The 24,502-nt window shown below is 38.8% G+C and overlaps 2 protein-coding genes and 1 pseudogene across 3 annotated transcripts; 2 read left to right on the top strand and 1 right to left on the bottom strand.

Moving 5' to 3' along the window:
* Positions 1–502: 502 nt before the first annotated feature.
* On the top strand, positions 503–2,337 carry LOC147505321 (PPR superfamily protein). Its single transcript, XM_086557899.1, has one exon. It carries the CDS (start codon positions 868–870, stop codon positions 2,335–2,337), a length of 1,470 nt encoding a protein of 489 aa, XP_086414025.1. The 5' UTR covers positions 503–867.
* Positions 2,338–2,413: 76 nt separating this feature from the next.
* LOC147505320 (pathogen-related protein-like) lies at positions 2,414–15,340 on the top strand (annotated as a pseudogene). The gene is made up of 6 exons (XR_015221060.1): positions 2,414–2,498; positions 2,642–2,665; positions 13,588–13,715; positions 14,101–14,233; positions 14,498–14,796; positions 14,943–15,340. The product of XR_015221060.1 is annotated as a pathogen-related protein-like (transcript).
* A 993-nt stretch (positions 15,341–16,333) lies between these two features.
* Positions 16,334–16,945, bottom strand: LOC147505319 (uncharacterized). The gene has a single exon (XM_086605514.1). It carries the CDS (start codon positions 16,943–16,945, stop codon positions 16,334–16,336), a length of 612 nt encoding a protein of 203 aa, XP_086461640.1.
* Between the last annotated feature and the right edge of the window lie 7,557 nt (positions 16,946–24,502).

The following is a 24,502-nucleotide window of genomic DNA, read 5'->3' as shown; positions in this document are numbered from 1 at the left end:
GTGCCTTCTAGCTTAGTTGGTAAAACCTTTGGGTGATGATATCAGAGGTCTGGGGTTCGAACCCCGCTACACACTATTGAGTTACTGATCTCTTTAAAAACAGGCTTGCCCACACATTTTTTCGATCAAAAAAAGGCATTGAAGCAGATGTGTGTATGTATAACATGTTTGTTGGCAGTTTGTGTAGAGACAAATGGAGTGCTAAAGCTTATTTACTCTTAAAGAAGATGAGGAAGAAAAGATTATTTCCAAATGAAGTCACCTATAATACTCTTGTTAATGGATTTTGTAAGGAAGGGAAGGTAGGAGCTGCCACTCTGGTTATAAAAGAGATGCTAAGCTTTAATCTTGTCCCAAATCGTATTACGTACAATGCTTTGATCGATGGACATTGTCGAGAAGGGAACTTGAAAGAAGCGCATAAAATTTTGGATGAAATAGGAAGTAGTGGATATAAGGCCAGATGAAGTTACTTATGGGGCTCTTTTAAATGGGTTTCGCAGGAGTAACATGTTAGATGCAGCCAGAAGTACTCTAGAGAGGATGAGAATAAATGGTTTGTCTGTTGGTCATATAACATACACAATTCTGATTGACGGACTCTGTAAGAGCGGTCAGCTTCATGATGCTTTAGATTTACTTAAAAAAAGCTGAAAGCTGGTGTGCATCCTGATGTCGTCACATATTCAGTGCTTGTAAATGGATTCTGCAAAGGGGGAAAGCTCCAAACTATGAAGGAGATACTTTGCAAGATGTATAGAAGTAGAGTTTTACCTAACTCCATTGTATATTGCACATTAATTTACAATTCATGCAAATATGGAAGTATAGTGTCAGCAATAAAAGTTTACACGGGTATGGTTCACAATGGTCATTTTGCGAACCACTACTTGCAACATGTTGATTGCTTCCCTTTGTAAAGGTAATAAGTTGGAAGAGGCCGAGAACTTCATGCAGCACATGGATCAGATAGGTCTAACACCTAATTCTGTTAGTTTTGATTGTATTATAAATGGTTATGGGAGCGTTGGTAATGGCTTGAGGGCCTTTTCTTTGTTTGACTTAATGGTTAGACGTGGTCATCATCCTAGTCCATTAACATATGGAAGTTTGCTAAAAGGACTATGCAAAGGAAAACACTTTGAAGAGGCAAAGGGATTCTTGCACATGCTCCACCAAATTCCCTGCGCCGTAGATACTGTTGTCTATAACACAATACTGGTTGAGGCTTGTAAAGTGTGCAAATTGAAAGAGATAGTTCTTCTTTTTGATGAGATGGTACGCAGTAACATACTACCTGATGCTTACACATTATCGATTCTTCTTAGTGGATTTTTTAAGAAGGGAGAAACACTTTCTGCAATGCTTTTGTTCAGTAAAATGCTAGAGAAGAGCTTCCTACATCCAAACCAGGTCATATATACTTGTTTAATCGACGGCCTTTTCAAGGATGGTCAAGTAAAGACTGCTTCTTATATGTATCAAGAAATGTTGGAAAAAGACCTACAACCTGACATTGTTTTAGTTAATGCTATTATGGATGGATATTCAAGGTTGGGGCAAATGGCAAAGGTCCATATTCTGGTTTCCACAATGGCGTCTAAAGGTTTAAGCCCTAATCTGGTTACGTATAACATTCTTTTACATGGCTATTCTAAGAAACGGCTGTTATCAAAATGCTTTACCATATATAAAACCATGATTAAGAGTGGTTTTGTATCTGATATAGTAACTTACCAAGCTCTCATTCTTGCGCTTTGCGAATCAGGTCTGCTGTATATTGGGGTTAAGTTTTTGGAAAAGATGATAATGTTAGGTTGTAATCCAGATCATTTTACATTTAAGATGCTTGTCAACAAGTGTTGTGAGGCTGGTCGGATGGAAAAAGCCTTTGATCTGGTTAACAGCATGAGTAGATTTGGGATGGTGCCTGATTTAGATACTTACAACACCATTATCAATGGAATCAACAGAAAAGGTGGTTTTCGAGAATCGCATATTGTCCTGCATCTAATGCAAGAAAAGGGGTTTCATCCTTCATATAGGCACTATATAGCTTTGATTAATAGAATGTGTCGAGTTAGGGATATCCAAGGAGCATTCAGGTTAAAAGATGAGATGGAGGCACTGGATTTGGTGCCTCCTAATGTTGCTGAAAGTGCTGTTGTTAGAGGTCTTGTCCAGTGTGGGAAGATTGAAGCATTGGATGCTCAAGAAGGGTATAGTCCCAACCATTGCTACTTTTACAACTCTAATGCATGGGCTCTGCAAGGAAGGGAAGCTTGTGGAGACTTTGAAGCTGAAAGGGCTGATGGAACTCCACTGTCTAAAACTTGATATTGTTGCTTATGTTCTCATCACAGGCCATTGTGCTAATGGGGATGTTGCAGCTGGTTTTAGATTGTATGGAGAGATGAAACAAAGTGATCTTTGGCCTAATATCACTACTTTTACTGTCCTCATTGAGGTTGTTATCAATGAAAGTGATCTTGGTGAAGGTAAAATGCTTTTGAGGGATATTCAGACCAGGGGAATGATCTGTTGGGATGAGAGTGATGGAGATTTGCATAAAGGCTGGACCAATGCTTTAAGAAGGGTTAACTTCTTAAGAAACAAAAGGAAAATGACGAGAAATAAGTAGAAAAGCTGGGATACTCAACTTCAGGTTAGTCACATAGGCTAATTTTATGTTTAACTTTTAATCGTTTCTCTCTTTTATGTTTTCATGTGATTTTTCTAAACTCAGATTCACTTATTGAATGCTGTCATTGATAGCTAAACTTGCTCCTCTTCTGTTGCATCATCATGCACTTTATCTTTGACATTTGCTCATCGTCCGTTACTTGCAATTTACAACCAATTAAAGGCTGTTGACTGACACTACTAAAACTTGATGCAGTAAGTGAATTTAGGTAGTTAAATAATTGTACATTCATTTTAAGGTTTTTTAGACATTGGTCCTACTATTACTGTGGTAATTAGACTTTGGTCCAGAAATGCTGAAATATTTAATTTTTGGTCCTACTTCTACTACTTGACCGTTAGTAAACCCAGTTGACTGTGGTCAATCTACTTGTCCTTTTGAAATGGCCATATTACCCCGGTTGTGATGTTTTGAATATATCTTTCTTCTTTCAAATTTGTAAGTGGTTGTAAAACAATAGAACTGGTTTTCTGGGCTTGCCTGGGCAGTTCACTTTTAAAATGGTTAGGGCGTGGCCCAGATACATTAAGAGCTGATACCCTGGGAAAACCTGGGCAGTTCGTGTTATAGATAACATAGCGAACTGGTGTCCACATAAGTGGCCGCTCGGTTGTTTTGAGGAACTGGTTTCCTGAGTATGTTCAGGCAGTTCGTATTTTGCACTTATGAAATGTCTGCTTGTTTTGAAGTATTAGCTTACTTTTGTCTAAATGCTTGTTGTATGTTGTTTCGATATCTCGGTAGGAATTTGACCTAGAGATATAACTCCCGTTGTCTAGGAAGACTTAGGATGTCATGAAGCATTTAAACTCGACTGAGCGTATTGCTTAGCAGAACGTTCTGACTGTTCTTGAAAACGCTCTGCAGTACGTTGACCCTAGAATTGTAGGTTTTCAACGAGTTAGGAGTGTTGTAGCTTAGCAACCTTTGAGCTCGATTGAGCGTTCTAGCTCAAGTAAGCGTGTTGCTCTTAGAGAGCGTTCGACACTAAGCTAACCCTAGAAGTGTAGGTATTAAGCTAGTGAGAGATGTGTGAGCTATGTAGCCTTGAGCTCGAGTGAGCGTTTGATCGTAGAGAACGTTTTGAGCTCTGGAGAGTGTTTAAGTTTATTTGAACGTTTTGCTCTTTGGAGAGCGTTTTGTGCTTAGTTGATCCTATAAGTATAGGTCTCCAACTAGCGAGAAGTGTTAATGCTAGGTAGCCTATAAGCTATGCAGCCCTGAGTTTGAGTGAGCGTTTTAATGCGGAGAACGTTTAAGCCCTATAGAGCGTTTTAGTTCGAGTTGTGTGCTGTCTTGACAACGCTGAGAGATTGCAGTGTATTGATGCAAAATAAATAATTATGTGTATAAATGCTAAGCGTAAGAACTCATGGAAATGAAATTTTTTATTGATAAAATTTCTTTAACAAAAAGGTGTTCCAAGGACGTGGAAGTGGCTGTCCATCTTGGGTTTTGATCCAATATGCTCCATTGCCAATGACTCGTTCTACTATGTAAGGGCTTTTCCATGTTGGTGCCAGCTTCGAGTCGTCCTTGGTCTTTTTCAAGACTAAGTCGCCTGGTTGGAAACTGCGAGAGTTAACTCGCTTGTTGTATGTCTTCCTCAGAGTTTGGTGGTAGGATGCCACACAAATTGCTGCTAGGTCGCGTCGTTCTTCTAGTAAGTCGACCTCTCGAGCAAGAATAAAGTCGTTCTGACCAGATTCGACGATCTCAGATCGAGTCGTTATGAATCGCTATTTCGATGGGGATGACGACCTCGATACAGTAGCATAAGTGAGAACGGTGGACTCGCTGTACTAGAACGAAATAAGCCGATTACATGAGCCCCAAAGAATGTTTTCGAAATGCGTTGGCAATCGACTTTTGTTTTTTCGATCTTTTCTTCGGGTTCTCTAAAATTGCCTTGTTATTGGCTTCTGCTTGACCATTGCTCTGGGCGTATTGGGGAGTAGAGAACGCGTGAACGCGATTTTCCACTTAGCCAAGAATTCTTTGACTGTTTTTCTCTTGAATTGAGAGTCATTATCCATCACCAATGTGTGGGGGAGGCCAAATCTGGTAATGATGTTGGTCCAAATGAAGCTTTTGACATTAGATTCTTTGACGTGGGCCAAGGGAATCGTTTTCACCCATTTGGTGAAATAGTCTGTTGCAGCTAGAATGAATCGGAAGCCAGTGCTTTTCTGTGGGATGAATGGACCCATGATGTCCAAACCCCACACGTGAAATGGCCAAGGGCTGGCAATGCTGATGAGTTATTGAGCTGGCTGGATGATATTGTGGCTAAATGTTTGGCACTTGATTCATTTGAGTACATACTTTTTTGCATCGATCTGCATTCTTGGCCAGAAGTAGCCTTGTGAGATCGCTTTGTGAGCCAAAGAGCGACCTCCTGCGTGGTTTCCACATTCTCTCTCGTGGATTTCTGCGAAAAGGGCTTATGCACCTCAAATGGAGTCCTCCGGTAGATTTTCTGAAAAGTTTTCCATTTACTAAGCAATAACGACCTGACTGATATTGAATCTGTCTGGCCTTGGTGCGATCTGTTGGTGCTTTTCCTAGCTGGATATAATCCATGATAGGTTGTATCCATGTTTGACTCATCTGAGTGTCAGAGAGTGGGCATAGGTCGGTAACTTCTAGGACGTACTCATTGTAGTAAGCAGGTCGATTGACTACTTCGATGAATAGTTTCCTAGGGTCATAGTTTGGTGTTTGGGTCGCGAGGTATGCTATACTGTTAACGTGGCGATTATCTTCCTGTAGAAAATGGTGTATGGTGACTTTTTTGAAAGAAGGCAGTAATTGATTTACAATTTGAATGTATTTAGAAAGATTACCTTCATTGGTGGTATACTCATGGGCGACCTGGCGAACGACCAGTTGTGAATCGCTATAGACCTTGAGCTCTAGGCATTGAGTTCTAATGCCATGCGAAGTCCCATGATCAGGGCTTCGTACTCTGCTTAGTTATTGGAGGTCGCAAAATCGATGCGAGCTGACTTTTCCACCATAAAGCCATCTGGTGATATTAGGACTACTCCTATTCCGCTGCCACTTGGATTGCTGGCTCCATTTACGAAAAGTGACCATACCGACGCATCGTGTGACTTTGAGGTCGGGGGGTCGACCTCGGGTTCCCAATTCAGGTTGTCAACTGGGAAATCTGCTAAAAATCATCAACAACCTGACCTTTCTGAAAGGTTCTTGGGATGAACTCAATGTGGTGTTCACCGAGCTTTTTTGCCCATACTGCCATGCGAGTCGTCTTGTTGGCTTTGAGAAGTATCTTCTTTAGTGGCAGGTCAGTGAGCACTTTGATTCGGTGTGCTTGGAAGTAAGGCCTGAACTTTCTTGCTGAATAAAGTAGTGCTAGTACTGCCTTTTTGATGTGAGAGTAATTCTTCTCAGCTGGCAATAGAGTCTTGCTAGTGAAGTAGATCGGTTTCTCTGCGTTCTGTTCCTCTTTGAAGAGAACTAAACTATTAATGAAGTCGACACAGCTAAGTACAGCCCCAGTGTTTCGCCATCAACCGGTTTTGCCAGCACAGGTGGTGTTGTCAAATAGTCCTTGAGGGTGGAGAACACTTGGTGGCATTGCTCGTTCCATGAGAACTGTTTGCCCTTCTTGAGAATTTGTAGGAAAGGTCAGCATTTGTCTGAGGCTCTTGATATGAATCGGTTTAGAGTTGCTACCATTCTTGACAGCTTCTGTATCTGCTTCTTTGTTTTTGGGTTGGGCATGTCCAGGAACACTCGAATCTGATTTGGGTTCGCTTTTATCCCACGTTGTGAGACCTGATAACCCAGAAATTTCCCAGAGGAGGCTCCAAAAAGGCATTTCTCAGGGTTAAGCTTCATCTAAGTTCGCCAAAGTCTAGAGAACGCTTGTGTGAGATGATCTAAGTGATCTCCAGCTTTCTTACTTTTGACGACCATGTCGTCTATGTAGACTTCCATGGTGTCACCTAACATATCTTGGAATATATCGGTGACGAGTCGTTGGTAGGTTGCTCCAGCGTTCTTTAGGCCGAACGGGAGGACTTTGTAACGGTAAATTCCTTGCTCTGTTAGGAATGAGGTTTTCTCTTGGTCTTCTTCTGCCATTGTAGGCGTCCATGAATGACAATAGTTCGTGGCCACAGGTCTGGTCCACAAGTCGGTCGATTTTTGGTAAGGGAAACTATTCTTAGGAGTTTCTAGATTTAGGTTGGTAAAGTCCATGCAAAGGCGAACTGTGCCATTCTTTTTAGGACCGCTACTATGTTAGCTACCCATTCTGGATAATCGACCTTCCTAATGAAGCCCACTTTTTTGAGATTTTCGACCTCTTCATTGATTGCTTTTTGAAACCTAAGGGATAACTTTTGAGGTCGTTGGCGAACTGGTTTAGCATTTGGGTTAACATTTAATTTATGACATGCAACATTGTGGTCAATTCCAAGCACACCGATGTACGACCAAGCAAAAACATCTTTATTCATTGATAAAAAGCTTACAAGTAGTGCCTTGAGAATAGGATCAAGGTTAGCTCCTACATAAACGAACTTGGGATCATCCTCAGTTCTTAGGTTGACATTTTCCTTCAAATTGTTTTGAGCACCTCACCTCAATGGTGACCTCTCCTCGGTCTTAATCTCTTGTGGTGTCTCCTCGATCAGAAGGTTTAGGCGCGACCTCTCGGGGTCCGAACTTCCTCGGGGGCGTTTTGACTGAGCCTCCAGGTGTTCTCCTTTTGTCGGCCGCCGGAGGCCTCGGTCAGGGTCTTGACCTCAGAGATGAAATCTTCAGCCAGCTTGGTTTTAGCGATCTCTCCCTGGTTTTTGAGTGAAACCCTAGCGAGCGCTTGTTGGCTGAGAGAATCTGGTTGCAGTTGTGAGCATCGAGCTGGTTGCCATCATGCCTCTGGGTCAGGGAAGTGTAAAACCAGATGGAGTGTTGATGGAACAGAGGAGTGCTGGCGATGATCATGGCGAGATCGGTCTACCGAGCGTCCTCGAGCTCGGGAGCAATCACGGTGGTGGTTGCGAGGTGGAGTTCGGCTTCGTTCTTGGCGAGTCATGAGCTTGTGGCGCAGGTCGCCATCAACTATATCAGTGTAGTGCTTGATATGGCCTACCTCAATGAGGTCTTGGAGGTAGTGCTTGAGCCCATGGCATTCATTGGTCTCATGACACTTTGCTTTGTGGAAAACGCAGTATGGCTTTCCTAGTGTGTCTTCTGGCCGTTTTACCTCAGGTCGGTAATAGGCCGTTGTCTTTATTTTCTCCAGTATGTAACTTGGAGATTTTGTCGACCACGAATAACTCGCGCCGTTAATGCGTCCCCGTACCGCACTTCCGTCGCCCTCGCGGGTCCGGGTCGCTTTTGGAGGGCGGTGCGATTAATGCGAGATTGAAGCGACTTCCTCATGTTCACCGTCGTTATCTAAAGCTTCCTGTAGCTTTATATATTTGTACATGTGAGTGTACAAGTTTTCCAGTTTTTCAGGACGCTCCTTCATGAGCGACCTGTATAGCCAGGTATTTTTGTGGATCGCCTTGGTGAATGTCAAGGTCGCAAAGGACTCTTGGAGGTCGCTCTCAATAGACAGCAGGTCTGTCTTGAATCGCCCTAAGAAGGAGCGGATTGATTCGTCTTTCTTTTGAGACAACATGAAAAGTGAGTCAACGTCGGTTTTCTTACGCCTATTGTGGACGTAATGATTAGCGAACTGGTCGGTCAGTTTCTCGAAGCTATCGACGGAGTTCGGTTCTAGTGAGTAGAACCAGTCAAGGGATCTTTCTTTCAGACTTGCAGGAAACAAGTGGCATTGCAAGTAGTCGAACTCTTGCGCACTATAGAGTGCGAGGCTTTGGATGTAGCGAGCTACGTGTTAGCCAGGACATGAATTGCCATCATACATTGCGAAGCGCGGCTGTATGAAATCGTGCGGGGAGGGTTTGCTAAGTATCTCCGGCGTGAATGGGGATGCTCAATAGGTTTTCAGCATCTTCTGGACGATCTTAGTGACGTCCTTCTTCACAGCACTCTGGTCGATTCGCTGGGACAACTCGTTGATTTGCTGGGACAACTCGTTGATTTCCTGATTCACTTCGTTTTTGTTGTCTTCAGCGGTGGCTCCGTTTGGATTCTAGGTTGCCACCTGATTTTTGAGTGCGGTGTTTTCCTGTCGTAGGAGGTTGATGCTGTCGTTCATGGTTCCCATCTGAGTGGCCATGCTCTTCAGTTGATCCTGGAGGCTTTCCATGCTTCATGGGCTTAAGATTTGTTTGAAAATTTTTTCTTGTGGAATGGTTGTGAACTCAAGAAATCGAGCCACAGACGGCGCCAATGTAAAGGTTATGTTTCGTTTAGCTTTACTGGAGTAGGCAATTTGGGGGAGATGATTGATTGATGGGTTTGACCGAGTTCGTTTGGACGAACTGCCTACGTATCAAATTCTCTCTGCTGGGGGGAGACTTGAATCAGGTCAGACGTAGTTCCTCATCCTCTTTATATAGGCAAGATGCTCGCACCTCATGCTCTTCCGCTTCAGGTCAGATCCAGGTCTTCAGGTCACTTATGAGCCATGATGGCGAGTTATGAAGAATCAATGAGCTGCGTGCGGAAGCTTCGGTCTTGATGGCTGCAATAAAGGCTTACGTTACGAGCCGTTGTGGAGTGAGAGGAGTGAGCACTTGGGAGGTCGCTTTGTGGTGAGATCATCTACTTGACTCGAGTCACTTTGAAGTGAGCTTGCAGGTCGAGTAAAGGAGATCAGTTGGTGGTGACATCACTCTGGGTGCGAGTTGAATAGGTTGTTTGCCTGAGTCGAGTCACTATGAAGTGAGCTCTGAGGACGAGGATACGAGGTCAGTTGTTAGCTCTGAATATGCTGGACACGTGTGTGGCATTCATTGGATGTTAATATTACTCCCTCACAGTGCCCTAGCTCTCACGTGTTTTTCTAAGTTGAATTATTTGGTTCAATATCAGCCATTGATCTCTCAATTTGCGCATCTCAAGTATGACCCAAGCAAGACCCAATTATTGCAAATGGTTTGGAACAAACCCATCTAATCCTTCTCTTCCACCCGTTTCCAGGACAACTAAATCATAACAAAACATAAATCCAGAACAACCAACCAAGAGAAATGAGTCTGAGCAGACCCGAAACAAATCAAGTCCCAAGCCAAGCCCAAGTTAGCTCCTCATTTACCAGTCCTAGTTCCAAGTTTTTGAGTTTATCCTGATAACAAAATTGGAACCAAAACAATTGACACACATACATCAAGCATACATTGACCTCCTTCCACATAGGGGCCGCTATGATGCAAACAGTTGTGTTTCCTTCTCGATCTTTTGGCTCTCCTGAAAACTCTTTTATTAACAACTCTTGGCTCTTGCAAACTGCCATATCTAAAAGACTCAAACCATACATACCTGATATGTTCACACACACGATCACTTTCCCTCCCAAACATTTGTTAAAGATGCGAGTGGGAATTAAGGAGAAGATGATTAAAGGCAGGTTTCAGTCTTTCCTCTATCTGATATAGAACACTCATATCGATAAAATTATTTGAACCATTTACTGGAAACATAGGAATCCCATCCCTTTGCAGAATATATGAGAACGATGAATCCAGTGAGATGAATCAAGTGATGGTTGATGATATAATTCGCAAATACGATGAGCAAGTGCTTCAACCAACAAAGTAGTAGCAACTTTTCTCATTGCGTGTGCCGACTTGTGAACTGTACGCCTATCTGTATATAATCAGTGATCCACGAGTTTAAGAGCTGCCATTAACATGCGAATTGGTTGAATTCCATTTTCTTCTTGGTCAATTAGTAGATTTTAGTACTACTGGCCGAGTTGACTCAGTTACGATATTGTTATTGTTATTGTTATTAGAAAATTAGAATTGGAGAGAGTGATGAGTTTTCTTGTTTAGTTTATTTCTTCTCTCTTTCGTCAGAAATAACTTCACCTCAAATCGATAAAAAGGGTTTATTGATTTGGAGTTCAACGGAATTGATATTTTGCTACTATTAAATTGGGTGGGAGAGAGGATAAAATGGGTTTGCTTCAACCTGGTTGCAGTTATTGAGCCTTGATCTAATATTGTGTCAAGAGTACTCTTGGGCCAAACTGATGCTTAGGGGTATTGTGGTCATATCAATAAAGCAAACAGATTGACCATAGTCAACTTGGTTGACTGACGGTCAAGTAGTAGAAGTATGACCAAAATCTAATATTTCAGCAGTTATGGACTAAAGTCTAATAACCATAGTAATAGTATTACCAATATCTAAAAACCCCTTCATTTTATGCTTTTGACACTATCATCAACTCATCAAGTAGCAAAAAGGAGAACATTGGGGACTAGAAGCCTATAAGGGATAGACTCGAAAAGAAAGTGTGTGACAAAAATTAGGTATGGTGCCTATAGTAGGAAAAGAAGAGAAAGTGGACTTAAATGGTAAGGGATGTCCACTGAAGACCTAATGATGCACCTGCAGGAAAAGAAAGATTTAGGCTGTCTAAAAGGTAAGAGACAAAGTGGGAAAGCGAAATTAAGTTGGGCTGAAGTCATTAAAAACGATTTCAAGAACTAGACATACTAGGTGAGATGGAAAATAATAGAATAGACTGGAAAAAAGAAGATTCATCCTGGGACAATCATAGGAGATTAAGGTAAGGATGATGATGATGTTGTGAAGCTGGCATGAGGTTTTGTTGGATGTGAATGACATTTTTTTTCCTATAATAGAATTACCTGAGCAAAATACCTATTTATGCATTCTAAAATCTATCTCCTGGTTGGCTGGTTGTAACTAATTATCACATATATCTTCAACAGAGTATCAAGGATCTCCAAAAATAGTTCCAATGGAATTTTATATAATTTTCTATTTAATTAAGGACAAGTTTCTAGTCAGGGAGCCTCTACAATAAATTTCTTGACGATTATGCTTTTATTTGTCTTACAACAGATTATCTGAAGCCAATGCTATAACTAGCTATGAAGATGCTTGAACATGAGTCGGCGTCAGCCTTCATAGCATTCAGCATGATGGATATGAATATATGATGAATTGGTTCAGTTTGTAATAAGAACAACATAGGTATATGCATTGGCTTGGATACAACTATTTTAACAACATCTAACATATTTTAACTCCGTAGATGACTCTAAGATTGTTAGAAATTGGCAATTAGTTTTAGAGGGAAAAGTAAATAGGAAACTCCATCAAATTAGTCGTTAAACTTAGATGTGTTGTGTGTGTGTGTGTGTTAGGGGTTATGTCAAGGAGATGTTTAAGTGCTTTAGTTGAACCAAATTGGAATCATCCGCCGATTAGATGGCAGTCGGACACCAGAAGACATATGGATAAATACTGTACATGGTCGAGAGGTATGGACAAATCTAATGAATGCCCTTTTTGGCAATATAACTGCTGAACTATCCCCCCATCTATTTCTTCATTGTGGCATTGTAGTTCTGCTATGGTTAGATTTGTAGGGGATGTGATTTCTGAAGTTCCTTTCGTTGCAGAATCTAAGTGGATGCGAGTGTAAAGTATTTGATGCAGCTTATTGGAATATCTGTAGGCTATTCTGGGTTGACATCAATATTCACTGGAATCAGATTCTATTACAGATGTGCTGTATTATGGGAGTGACAAACAATGGTTGTTATTAACTAGATGCAAAACTATAGTCCATGAACTTTTGATCTCTTCCACATATAGGGTAGCAAACATGGCAGTCTACGGTGCAGCAAGGCATGGTGCAGTAGCTGATAATTGTAATGATATTTTGGAGGAAGAATGACCATTATGATGTCATAGGTGGGAAGTTGAATTGCAAGTATAGAATACTGCAGATTTACGTAGTTATAGCATCCTTTTTGTTCTTGAGCATGATCAAAATTTTGTATAGAAATATGTGTTTTACACTTCACTCTTATAGACTTTTAAGTCTAACACCTGTATAATTTTTTTTCCCTTATTAATGCATATATAGTACTTACTTATCTATTTGGGTATTGGTTGTGGTGTTCAGATTTGGAGTTGTTATTACATCTCCTGGTATGCCTTCATTGCTACAAAACTATTGTTTTATATGTTTGCTCACTAGACATATTTGTTCCGCATGAGTGCATGACACAGGATGTCATTCTTGCAACTCTTTCAATGGCTTAGTTAAACTGTTTATCATGAATGGCTTTTTAGCATCCTTGTTTACCATTTCTTGCTTACAAGTGTTTTATCAAATCAATTATTCAAACCTGCTTTAATGCTTACATCTTTGGTTTGTTTGGCTAGAATGTGATGATGAATTGTATCAATACTCGATAGTAAGAAAATCGGGGATGAATTCAGTAAAAAGTTACCTGCACTCTTCAATTTCAGTTTCAGTGTAGTTAGGTTGCAATTCTTCTTTTGTTTGATTTTTTGTGGTTCTTTGTCTTTGATATTATTTGAAAAATCTTGTGATAATTGTACATTTGTAGTATTGTGCGGTCACGTTTGATACTGAAGTTTTGATAAGTCTTCTATTTTCCAAAGAATGGGTTATAGACACAAGATAAAGTGACAAGATAACTAGAGCAATAGAACAAAGTTTATGACTTTGTGGTCCGCTGACGCCATACATTATTTGTATAAACCTAATTTGTGGAAATTGTGTATATAAAAGTGGGAGTGTGGGACCAAAATGAAGACTCCTTGAACAAACTAGGTACACCATGACGGATTTTCAATTTTATATCTGTATAAACCTGCTCCTTTTCCTCTTCATATCACTCCCTATCTTCTCTTGTTAAGACAATTAGTCATTGTTATTAATTAGCTGGTAATGGCTTCTGCAAATGATGTATCTGCAGTGGTGGTAGAGGGTGATAAGTACCGATCATATATATGGGGAGAGGGAGAAAAGAACACCGTTTGGAGGTATGGTGCACCTCCAAACTATGATGTTGTAAACAAGCTCTTTGAAGAAGGCAGAACCCAGGTAAGTTACGCAACAAATGACTTGACGTAAGTAACATAACTACTATGCATGGTTATTTCATTTCAATCTAAAATGGTTTTATTTAGTTATCCATTAGCTTACAGTAGTTAAAAACTTCAAACCCTCGAGGTCATCCCTTGGTTTATGTCGAACCTTAGTTGAAAGCCGTCCACTTTCCCGGAACAATTGCCTATTGTCACGTTTTTTGGTTGACTGGATCAAACTTTAAGCAATTGAATCAGAAGATCATGGTAGTAAGCTAAGCCACTAACAATGGTTAGACAAGGAAATGATTTTTTAATCTCCAAAGATTATGTAAGACGGGTAACTGTCTTGTTGAGTTTTGGAATGAGTTTCACTATTTGCTTTAATTTGTTTGTTTTAGGAATGGGCAGAGGGAACTCTGGAAGAAAAAGTGCAACGACTGTTAAAATCATGGGATATGGAAATATTTTATAAAATACGACCGGAAGACTTCAAAACCCTGAATCCTGAAACGTTCACAGCCAGCATTAATGGTACATATCTTGCAAATCCTCATGTGTATAATTTTAAGTACTTGTTAGAAATTTAGAATTAAGCTAGTATTGAGGCATTTCTAAATAAAGGCCGTTGGTTCTAGCCTGAGGTGGTTAAGCTAGTAATGAGCAGTTCCTTAGTCTGATGCCGGTGATGATAGCATCCGAGTCTAGTTGTTCTCAAAATATATAACTAGTAAAAGAATGAAATTGATGCGCTCCTTTTTAATTTTACGAATGTCATATGCCAGTGATTTTGTGCAGGGAGCCCGCCTGAGAAGCTTGAAGATGTACTGGGTATGGGAGGTTACAATGCATTCTTGCAAACTACTCTGCCAGTGAATCTACGTGCATATGATCCAAGCCAAGATACATCTGAATCATCTCAACTTGTATTCAGAGCCACATTTCTGCGTGGATTTGCGGTTGAAATTCTCAAAGTTTATTCAGATGCTCCTGTAATTGTCTACAAATTTCGACACTGGGCTTAAATGGAAGGTCCTTTCAAAGGTCATGCTCCCACTGGAGAGCTGGTAGAATTTTATGGAACAGCCATCTTCAAGGTAACGCTGTGTTTTTTATCTTCTCTTTCAAGTCCTTATTTACAAGTGAATAATCAACACTTTATGTTTTCTACTTTGGCCACTAATATAGCATCTTGAAATGTACATAATTTTCTTACTTTTAGTTCTTTGGAATTCCTTGGCAGCTTAATGAATCCATGAAACTTGAGAAGGTCGAGATATTTTTTGATCCAAATGTATTACTCGGGCAACTTCTGAAGGGTCCTCTTCTGGATGTTGGGGAGGTTTCCATAATTACAACTACTTCTGGTTGCCCCTTCTTCAGGTCCTAGATTCAGGATATGTCCATTCTTGAGGTCCTGCTCATGTGTACTTGCCATCCTCAAATGAATTTGTAGGATCGACCGATCGTATCCTATCAGAATATAAATGTACTTTTTTTGCTTTTTTCAGGTTATATGTAATTTGCTTTGTTTCTACTTTTTCCTTGTGTCAATTCTTTTTGTGCACAAATTCCTTGTGCGTCCGTAGTACAGATGAATATTACCATCGTAAAATACATAGCGATGGTCTATTATTTCAACTTTGTGTGTTATTTGCTGAAGGCGTAGGTCTTCTGGCTAGATTACGATTCAATTCCCAGCGAGCTAAAGAACTGTTTTACCAAGAGCAAGTTCGTTCCTTTCGTGTACAATGTCATGTCTACCATGGAGGTGTTCCTGCTTACTTGGTTAGTGTGAGTTGCTGCAGTAAGCGATCTTTTCTTTGTATTTCATGATCTTTCCAGCGAGGTTTTGGATGTGATTTCAGATCACTATACTGATTTGGTAGAACGTCATTTAATTGGTAATTTCACTTCAATCGGCAGTTTCTTCTTATTGGGTATCTGGTTTCTGAGTTTTTTGATGGAGTAATGAAGGATCCATATCAGTCAGATTAATGAAGATTCTGGCGTGGAATTGTAGAGGAGCAGGTCTTGATTCGAAAATTAGGACTCTGAAGGATCATATTCGTTTGAAAAGGCCTCAGTTTATCTTCTTCTGCGAAACTAAGGCTAGTCTCCAGAAGTCCAGTTGTCTGTTAAGATCTTTTTCCAGTTATCAGTCTTTTGTGATCGAGTCCAGGGGATTAGCTGGTGGCTTGTGGTGCTTATGGGACTCGTCTTTACAGGGGCGGATCCAGAAATGTTAATCTGGGGGGCTGTACTTAAAGTTAAACTAAAAAAAAAAAAAAAAAAAAAAAAATATAATAATGTCCCACCAAAAACTATATAGGCATTATCTTCGCTTTTATATTTCCGACAAACATCATACTAAAAAGTAATCATCTTTATTATACTATTCAAAATGAACAAAAATAAATGTCTTCACATAGACACATACTCACAATAGATCTTGACAAGTATAACAAAAGACATTCAAAAGTTAAAACATGACACTAATGAAATCGTGACTTGCGAGGTTTTTTTATCAAATACATCTATTACTAACTCTATATCAATTTCGTTAGCAAACTCCCTTTCGATGTATATAACCATGCAATTCGCAAGAAACTCGTCATCCATCTTGTTACGGAGTCATGTTTTAACAAGTTTTATAGTTGAAAAGGCTCGTTCAGCAATTGCTGTGAAGATAAAAAGAGTTAAGACAAGACGAATCAATCTATCAATCAAATTATAAATAGTTGACTTTCTTGTTTCAACTAAAACTCTACATAACTCAGAAATGGTAGACAATTTCTGAAAACAAGAATGATGAGTCACATCAAGCTTATAATGTTGTAGTTGACTTCTCAAAATAAGTATCTCATGCTTCGTGAAGTCTTCACAATAATATTTCTTAGTGAGTTTGCAAATATCATCAATATGAAAGTGCTTAAAAGCATCTTTCAGGTCCAAAGCCGAGCTAAGAGAAAGAAGCTCCATTGCCTCCTCAGAGAATCTACTCTTCAACTCCACCAACTGGTAATCTATTACAACATTGAATATATCAACGTGGTAGTGGTGCTCAACTGTAATACAATCATTCTGCTGGCAAGAACGACGTGTACCCGTCATATGAAGAGAGCTCATATTAGGAATATCAATGTCATGCTTCTTGCAAAAAGAAATCACATCCCCAAGGAAACTATCCCAACTTGTTTCTCTAAATTCTTGAAGAAGCTCCTTCGTACTTGAGACTAAACCCATGACATTTAGAATGTCTTGAGACTTCACTTGACTTTACACAGTACATTTGTGATTCCCATAGTCTTATGCAATAAATGAAACATAAAAACAAATTCAAAGTCTCTCATAGCAACATAAGAACCCTTAGTTTCCCCATGCATGGTGTTACTACCCATTCTTCATGATGAGTTCAAGAACTGTACAAATTGCATCATACATCTCCATCAAGCTACAAATGGATTCATAATGAGAACTCCATTGAGTTTCTCCAGCTCGTTGCAATGTACAAATTTGATTAGCACCTCGTCCACTATTAAGCTCACCAATTGCTAACAAGTTTTCAACTTCCTCTTTTTGAGTTTCTCTAACTCTTTCTTCCTCTTAGGCGGAACATGGCGATTAACAATGGATGCCAACTTTGAAAAGAATAACTAAACATCGGAAACATATTTAGAAGGTGTAATGCAAGTTGTAGTTGATGCATAAAACAATGCACATAATATGCATAAAGACACTCCTTAAGAAATAGTACTTGTAATCCATTCCATTGACCACGCATATTACTAGCACCATCATAACCTTGGCCTCTCATATTTCCAATAAGCAAATTCTTACTAGCAAGAACTTTGGATTTTTTTTTTCAAAGTTAATGCACAAGTGTCTTCAACACCAACAATAGCAAAAAACCTCTCTCTAACAAAACCATCACGATTAACAAATCTTGTAATAATTGCCATTTGCTATCTCCGTGAATTATCTTGTGCTTCATCCATAAGGATACAAAACTTTGCATCAGCAACATCCTCACGTATTTTCTTTCTCACATTTTCGGTAAATATATGCAAAAGTGCATTTTGAATACCATGTGAAGTATACATGGCATTTCCCGAACAATTACCTACTATTTTAGCAACTTTCTTGTTAAACAATTTTGAAAAATCGAACATTGCAAGGAAGCTTCCACAATTCTTTGATTTCTTTGACTCATCATGGCCTCTAAAAGGAAACTTTATAGTGCAAGCATCCGAATACATTGAACAATATTTCAGAGTAGGATCCGATTATTTGCAATCGTTTTATTAGAAAGTTTATTGATAACATTATCTATATGTCGAGAAGCTAGGATTCATTAGATTCTCACAATACAATGTTGCCGACCTATGTGGAGAACAAAGACCACCTTCATGTTTCAAAAAAGGACATTGCTTCCCAATGTTAACTTTCCTCCAATTTTGAAACCCATCAATGGTAAACACCGGATGCTTCGGAGGATTGGTTTCAAAGAGTAAACAATATAAACCATATGCTCTATCCTTGTGGAGTGAGTACTCTAGCCAAGAAAATAGTTTGTACCAATTAGCGTTAAACCGACGTCCTTGCTTTCCAAACATAGTCAATGGATAATCTTTTTTGTTCTCATGAGCCGGTCGACAAGGTCCCATTCTAAGATAAGCTACTCGGACTTCATCACGTTTGTTAAGCGGGTATTCATATATAGCAATACGTTTACCGGATCATGTTCAAATAGAGAAGTGACATCAACTTCCATAGGTGTAAGTTCTTGAGCTTTGAAAGAATATTCAACTCCGACTCTTTGGACTCGAGAAGAAGGTTCAACTCTTTCAATTTCAACAACTTAAACTTTGGTAGGACATTGCTCATCCCCATCAAGTTTTGAATTATCAAGAATAGATGTTGAAATTTCGCCACTTTCTAGTTTATCATCTTTTCGCTTATAGAATGATAGAAGAGTTAATGGTTTTTTGGGCGCTTGATGATGTGACATTGTAACCTAATATATTAAATAATTATCAATATACAATAGATAGAGAAAATAATTATTATTGGACGTTATCACATCATCCACACAATCCAAAATTTCTAATGCATAAAAACAAAATCCAATTCAAACAAATAGTTCTATTGGTGTCACTAAATCCCTAGACAAATAAACGAATTCATATAAGCAATTTAAATAAATTGGTGTCTTAACTAAACTAATGTCTAATGCACAAACATTTAAACAACTAAACAAGTATCATAATAAGTTAATAAATTGAGAATAATTGAACTAAAAAATTTACCTTATGAGAATAATAAGAGCTTGCAAGAGTCGAAGAAGTGAAGAACCAAAGAAAAGAATAAGCAAATACTGAAATACTCCCAAGACTGAGATACTACCCATCAGTGCTGTCACCCGAGAGTTTAGACTTTAGAAGTTCTGACTTCTGAGTTACCTGAGAGGCCGAGAGTTTCTCTCTGTTCATTATTTCTAAATTTCTAACTTTCTAATGGGCTGGGCTAAGTTCGTTGGGCTTAAATTTCTATTTTGAACACTACTACTTTTTTTTTTATGAAAGCTTGGGTGTGCTGCAGCCCCCCCCCCTCCCTCTAGATTCGCCCCTGCATCTTTAGATGTTCAAGTTGTGTGGTCAAATAGTTGGCTGGTACATGTGCCTGTTACTGACGAATATGGTCACTTTTGGTATTTTCCTTGCATTTATGGAAATCCAAATCCTCAAATTCGTAGAGCACAATGGCAATTACTACAAAATTTTATACCTGTTAATGATATTCCTTGGATTTGTATAGGTGATTTTAATGATATTTCGTACCAGAATGAAAAACGTGGTGGACCTCCAGTACCTACTTCACACATTCGACATTTTAATGAGATGATTCAAGAATGTTTTTTAATGGATGTGGGATATGGAGTGTTTCGACCCACACCTACGTGGAAAACGTCCATTAGTAGGGGTCTCCACTTTATTCATTTAATCAACAAGGCTAAGACCCAATTTGCAATATCATAGATCAATGTACAAGCCCATTAACTCATGTGTCTAGGGTTGAACCCTAGCCACATGGCTTGCCACTTACGTACAGTAATGTATGCCTAGATTCATTTTATATCAAAGAGATAATTATCAATTAAGAGTCATGTTCAATTACAGTTACTTGAGCTACAAGAAATCTCTAATCTACACATATAAATACCAAACTATTTTTCATAAAGAACTACGTTCTTGAAACTTGATCCCATTGATAATTTGGGTAAGTAGGCAACCGAAAGGTATAGTCTCATCATTCTCTCGATCACCATCACTTTTCTCACTACTTTTCTACGTTATTCATCTCTTTCATTACAACTTAGTATTTTGATCATATTTGGTCGAAACATGGAGGATCCATATTTACATGGTGAAACAATCAGCAAGGATGTAGTAGAGTTTTTAAACACTTGGATTGTACTCTATGTAATTCTCAGTGGCGTGTTCTATTTCCCAATGCACAATTGCATCATATTCCAACAGTGGATTCCGATCATAAAATTTTGTTTCTTGATTGTGAACCAAAGATGCTGAAGTTAAAAAAGCCTTTTCGATTCAAATCCATGCGTCTCATTGATCCTTCTTGTAAAGAGATTTTCAAAGAATCTATGCAAGCTAACGCCCCTAGATCACCTTCATTTTCTCTATGCCGGATGTTATCAAATTGCAGAAGGGCACTTCAGAAATGGAATGTTGAGCACTTTAATTTGGTAATCTGAACCATTAGATGACAAAGATCAGAAAGCATATTTCTATGATTCTAGACCAACAGAATTCTATGTCTAACTCTACTCAGATGCAGTAATCTTTGAACCACCAAGAAACAATCCTCCTTATCAGGTACAATTTATTATTAAAAAGACTCCATATGCATTGGCACAGAAGGCTCGGGTTGATAAATTGTTGTATCATGAACTGAACACTAAATATTTCCATGCTACTGTTGCCAAACTCAGACAAAGGACTCATCTAACTTCTTTAAAGAAAACGAGGGCTTCAACAGTGAATTCATCACGCCATTAATTTTTTTTTCCAATTTTGCCCCTTTCCAAACACGAATATTACAGCTCATGCCATTTATTTGTTTTATTTTTTTTATTTTGTCTTTTGCAGGGGTAAAATGGTAGTTTCACGTCCAGAAATTAATGAAAAATAAAATAAAATCATAGATTGTTAACGTGGCGGAGACTCGTACAAAGAGACTAGTATTTATAAACTACTTGATTATAATGGTAATGCTTTACAGTCTCATGATGTAATAAGTGATCATCTTGTTCAATATTTTCATGGCATTTTATCTGCCTCTCTACCTGACATGGATAATGATATGCTTGATTTGATTCCTTGTAAAATCTCTACTTATGATAATGAAGCACTCAGTATGCCTGTCACTGACACAGAAATGTGGGAGGCTATACCCCTATGAAGAGTATAAGTTCTTTTAAATCTCTAGGTCCCGACGGATTTCAAACATTTTTCTACAAAAAATTATGGGCTGAGGTGGGTACTAAGGTAATACATATGGTGAAACAATTCTTTTAGTTCGGTACTTTCATGAAGGAGATCAATTTTACGTATATAGTGTTGATTCCAATGATTATTAGCCTACACTGGCTGAACATTTTCGACCTATTAGTCTCACCAATGTGATTTATAAGGTGATCACAAAGGTTATGGTGAACAGGATAAGACCTATTTTACAATTCATCATCAACCCAAATCAAAGTACTTTTCTACCTAGTCGACGTTATCCATGATAATGTTCTGTTAGCACATGAAGTTTTCCACCAAATCCAAGCAAAGAAAAACAAGAAGCACCACTTTTATGCTCTAAAATTTGATATGCAAAAAGCCTATGATAGGCTTGAATGGCTGTTTATCGAAGAAGTGCTAAAGTGGTTTGGTTTCAATCAACAATGGGTTCAGCGAATAATGTTTTGTATCTCTACACCTTCTTATGCCATTTTGGTCAATGGAGCACCATCTGATTGTTTACGTCCATCTCATGGCATTCAACAAGGCGACCCTCTCTCACCGTACTTATTTATCTTATGTGTTGAAGTCTTGTCTTTAAAGAAGTACCATTTATTGGCTACACACCAGGTCAGAGGTCTTCAACTTTCAAAAAATTGTCCCCCTCTTACTCACTTGTAGTATGCGGATGATTTTTTGATATTTGCCAAGGATGATACTGTTAAAGAAAATGTGATTAACACGGCTCATAAATCTTATTGTAATATTTCTGGTCAAAGAATCAATAGAGTAAAATCACAGCTCATTCATCATAAAAGCATGCCAAGAACGTCTATTTCTATATATGCTGCATATAGTGTATATAAAGTTCCTTGTACTACTTCTTTTCCTAATTATTTAGGAGTCCCATCAATACTTGTACAATTGGTAGAGCAACCATAGATCATTATTCTCATTTGATCTAGAGATTTCAGAGTCGATTGGCAGGCTGGAAGTCTTTTGATATCAAAAGGTGGTAGAATTACATTAATTAATTCTTTTCTATCTGCATTACCTACTCATATTATGTCATGTATTAGACTTCCAGTCCATATTATCGATGAGTTAGACAAGTACAGGAAATATTTCTTTTGGGGGCATGAGAAGGGGGCAGCGTAAATTACATTACTTTAATTGGCACCTTGTGTGCAAACCTTTCAAAGAAGGAGGGTTGGGTGTTAAAGACTTGGAGGTTCAAAATGTTGCATTATTAGGCAAACAGGCATGGTCTTTATTGAATCCAAAGTCTATGTGGGTGACATATATGCAAGCCAAATATTTTCCTCGTGGCAATTTTCTTAGAGCAAGTTAATTTTCCATCTTCTGCTTCATTGGTTTGGAAGTCAATATATAAACATAGACATCTCCTTGGGTTTGGTATTTGATCGGTGGAATATTGGAGATGGTTTATTTGTTTGAGGATGGCTAGATTAATTCCTGGGTGCCAAACACACCTTGCCCACTACCATTACTTCCACAACCGACTGGTTGTATGTTAAACCGTGTGGCAGATTTTATTGATATGGTGAATCGGTGCTAGAATGAAGAGTTTGTTCTTACTCATTGGCTTATGCTAACATAATACTTTCACTGCCTCTTCATATCGTGGCTCATGAGGATTCCAAATTTTGGGCACCTGACAAGTATGGCATATACACAGTCAAGAGTGCCTATACAACAGTGATGAAGTTTCTTAATCCTGAACGGGATATTTACTCTTCTTTATATTTGAAGATATGGAACCTACAAGTGCCATACAATATTCGTTTCTTCTTATGGTAGGGTTCTCAAGGGGTCATTCCAACGACATATTTTTTGGCTACTAAATCTTTTTTAGTAGATCATACTTGTTACTTATGTACCCAACATGAGGAAACTCAGTTACATCTTTTTGATCAGTGTCCTTTTGCTCGTGCGGTCTAGTTTGGACTTAATTTTTCTCAAGCTCTAACTGCTGCAAGGAGAGATCACATGAAGTTTTGGCTATTGGATATATTCTCTATGATTAGCATGTCAAATGATTCTCAATTAATACCAGGCTATATTGTTCCGTATGACTATGTGGCTGGAGTGGAACAAATATCGGTTTCAACCTACAACACAGCCACCCAATCCTTTCAATGTCATTCGAAGTGCTTAGCGACTATCTAGTGAGTTATTGAATCCGCATTCTAGCATGAAATTCTCTAAACATATGAGTAATTCAATTGCAATTAGTTGGACTTCTCCTCCTCTCCACTATCTCAAATTCAATGTCGATGGATCCTCTCTCGGTAACCCAGGATTGGCAAGTGCTGGTGGTGTTTTAAGGAATGGTTTGAGTGACTTTCTGTTGGGATTCTCTACACCAATTCGTTGGGGTTCTACCATATATGCGGAATCCATTGCTCTACGAACTAGTATTCAACTAGTTGCGCAATTAGGACTAACAAATGTTATCTTTGAAACTGATTCCCAAAATATATTTGAATGCATTACAAAGCACAGCCAAACTATACCATGGGAAATACGATTGATCATCATGGATGTTCGGGACCTCCTTCTCTCACGCTTCATTAACCTCCAATGGGTTTACAGAGAAGGAAATTTTGTGGCTGATGGTCTTGCAAAATTTGGCTCTACTCAAGCTAAGAGTAATGAATGGTGGTTACAACCTACAGTAGCTCGAACAAATTTGTCGGAAGCGCTACAACTCATGTCTCTAGGGCATACTTCTGTATGGTGTAATAGACCGCCACCTAGTATTGCTAATCTAGTTATCAATGATATAACATCTGTATGTACTCTCCGCAATGTTTAATAAATAAAGGAAATACAATTACCAAAAAAAAAAAATTATTTTCATGCACAGATATATGATACAGATAGCGTCAATATTCCTGTATTAGGCTAAGTCCAATGGTTTGGTGCACCATCGCACCAAACCACAATAAAACAATGTATAAAGTTAATAGGTTCGTGTTAGTAGAGCCAATGGTACGCTGGGTTTTCTCACACCCCACAGTGCCTATGGCGTACAAAAATAATGATAATAATAATTTCCAATTTCTCCAGCCGCCATTGTCAAAGGCATGTGGGAAAGAGTTAAAAAATAAAAATGAAAATTCTAGCCGCCACGTACTCCCAATTTTGTTTTTCTTGCCCTCCCTGTTTTGCCCTTTCTCACATATGTACAAATATAAAAGAGTATGATAATAAGGTAATTTGACAAACTAAATTCTCAAAATCAATCTAG

Source organism: Coptis chinensis, chromosome 4 (assembly GCF_015680905.1).
Source record: "Coptis chinensis isolate HL-2020 chromosome 4, ASM1568090v1, whole genome shotgun sequence".
Taxonomy (NCBI): domain Eukaryota; kingdom Viridiplantae; phylum Streptophyta; class Magnoliopsida; order Ranunculales; family Ranunculaceae; genus Coptis; species Coptis chinensis.
Note: the sequence above shows the minus strand (reverse complement) of the source record. Positions and strands in the feature narration are given on the sequence as shown.

What these genes read in the sequence shown, in the direction of transcription:
- LOC147505319 (XM_086605514.1), bottom strand. Translation starts at nt 16,945, where the DNA reads ATGGGTTTAGTCTCAAGTACGAAGGAGCTTCTTCAAGAATTTAGAGAA.
- LOC147505321 (XM_086557899.1), top strand. Translation starts at nt 868, where the DNA reads ATGGTCATTTTGCGAACCACTACTTGCAACATGTTGATTGCTTCCCTT.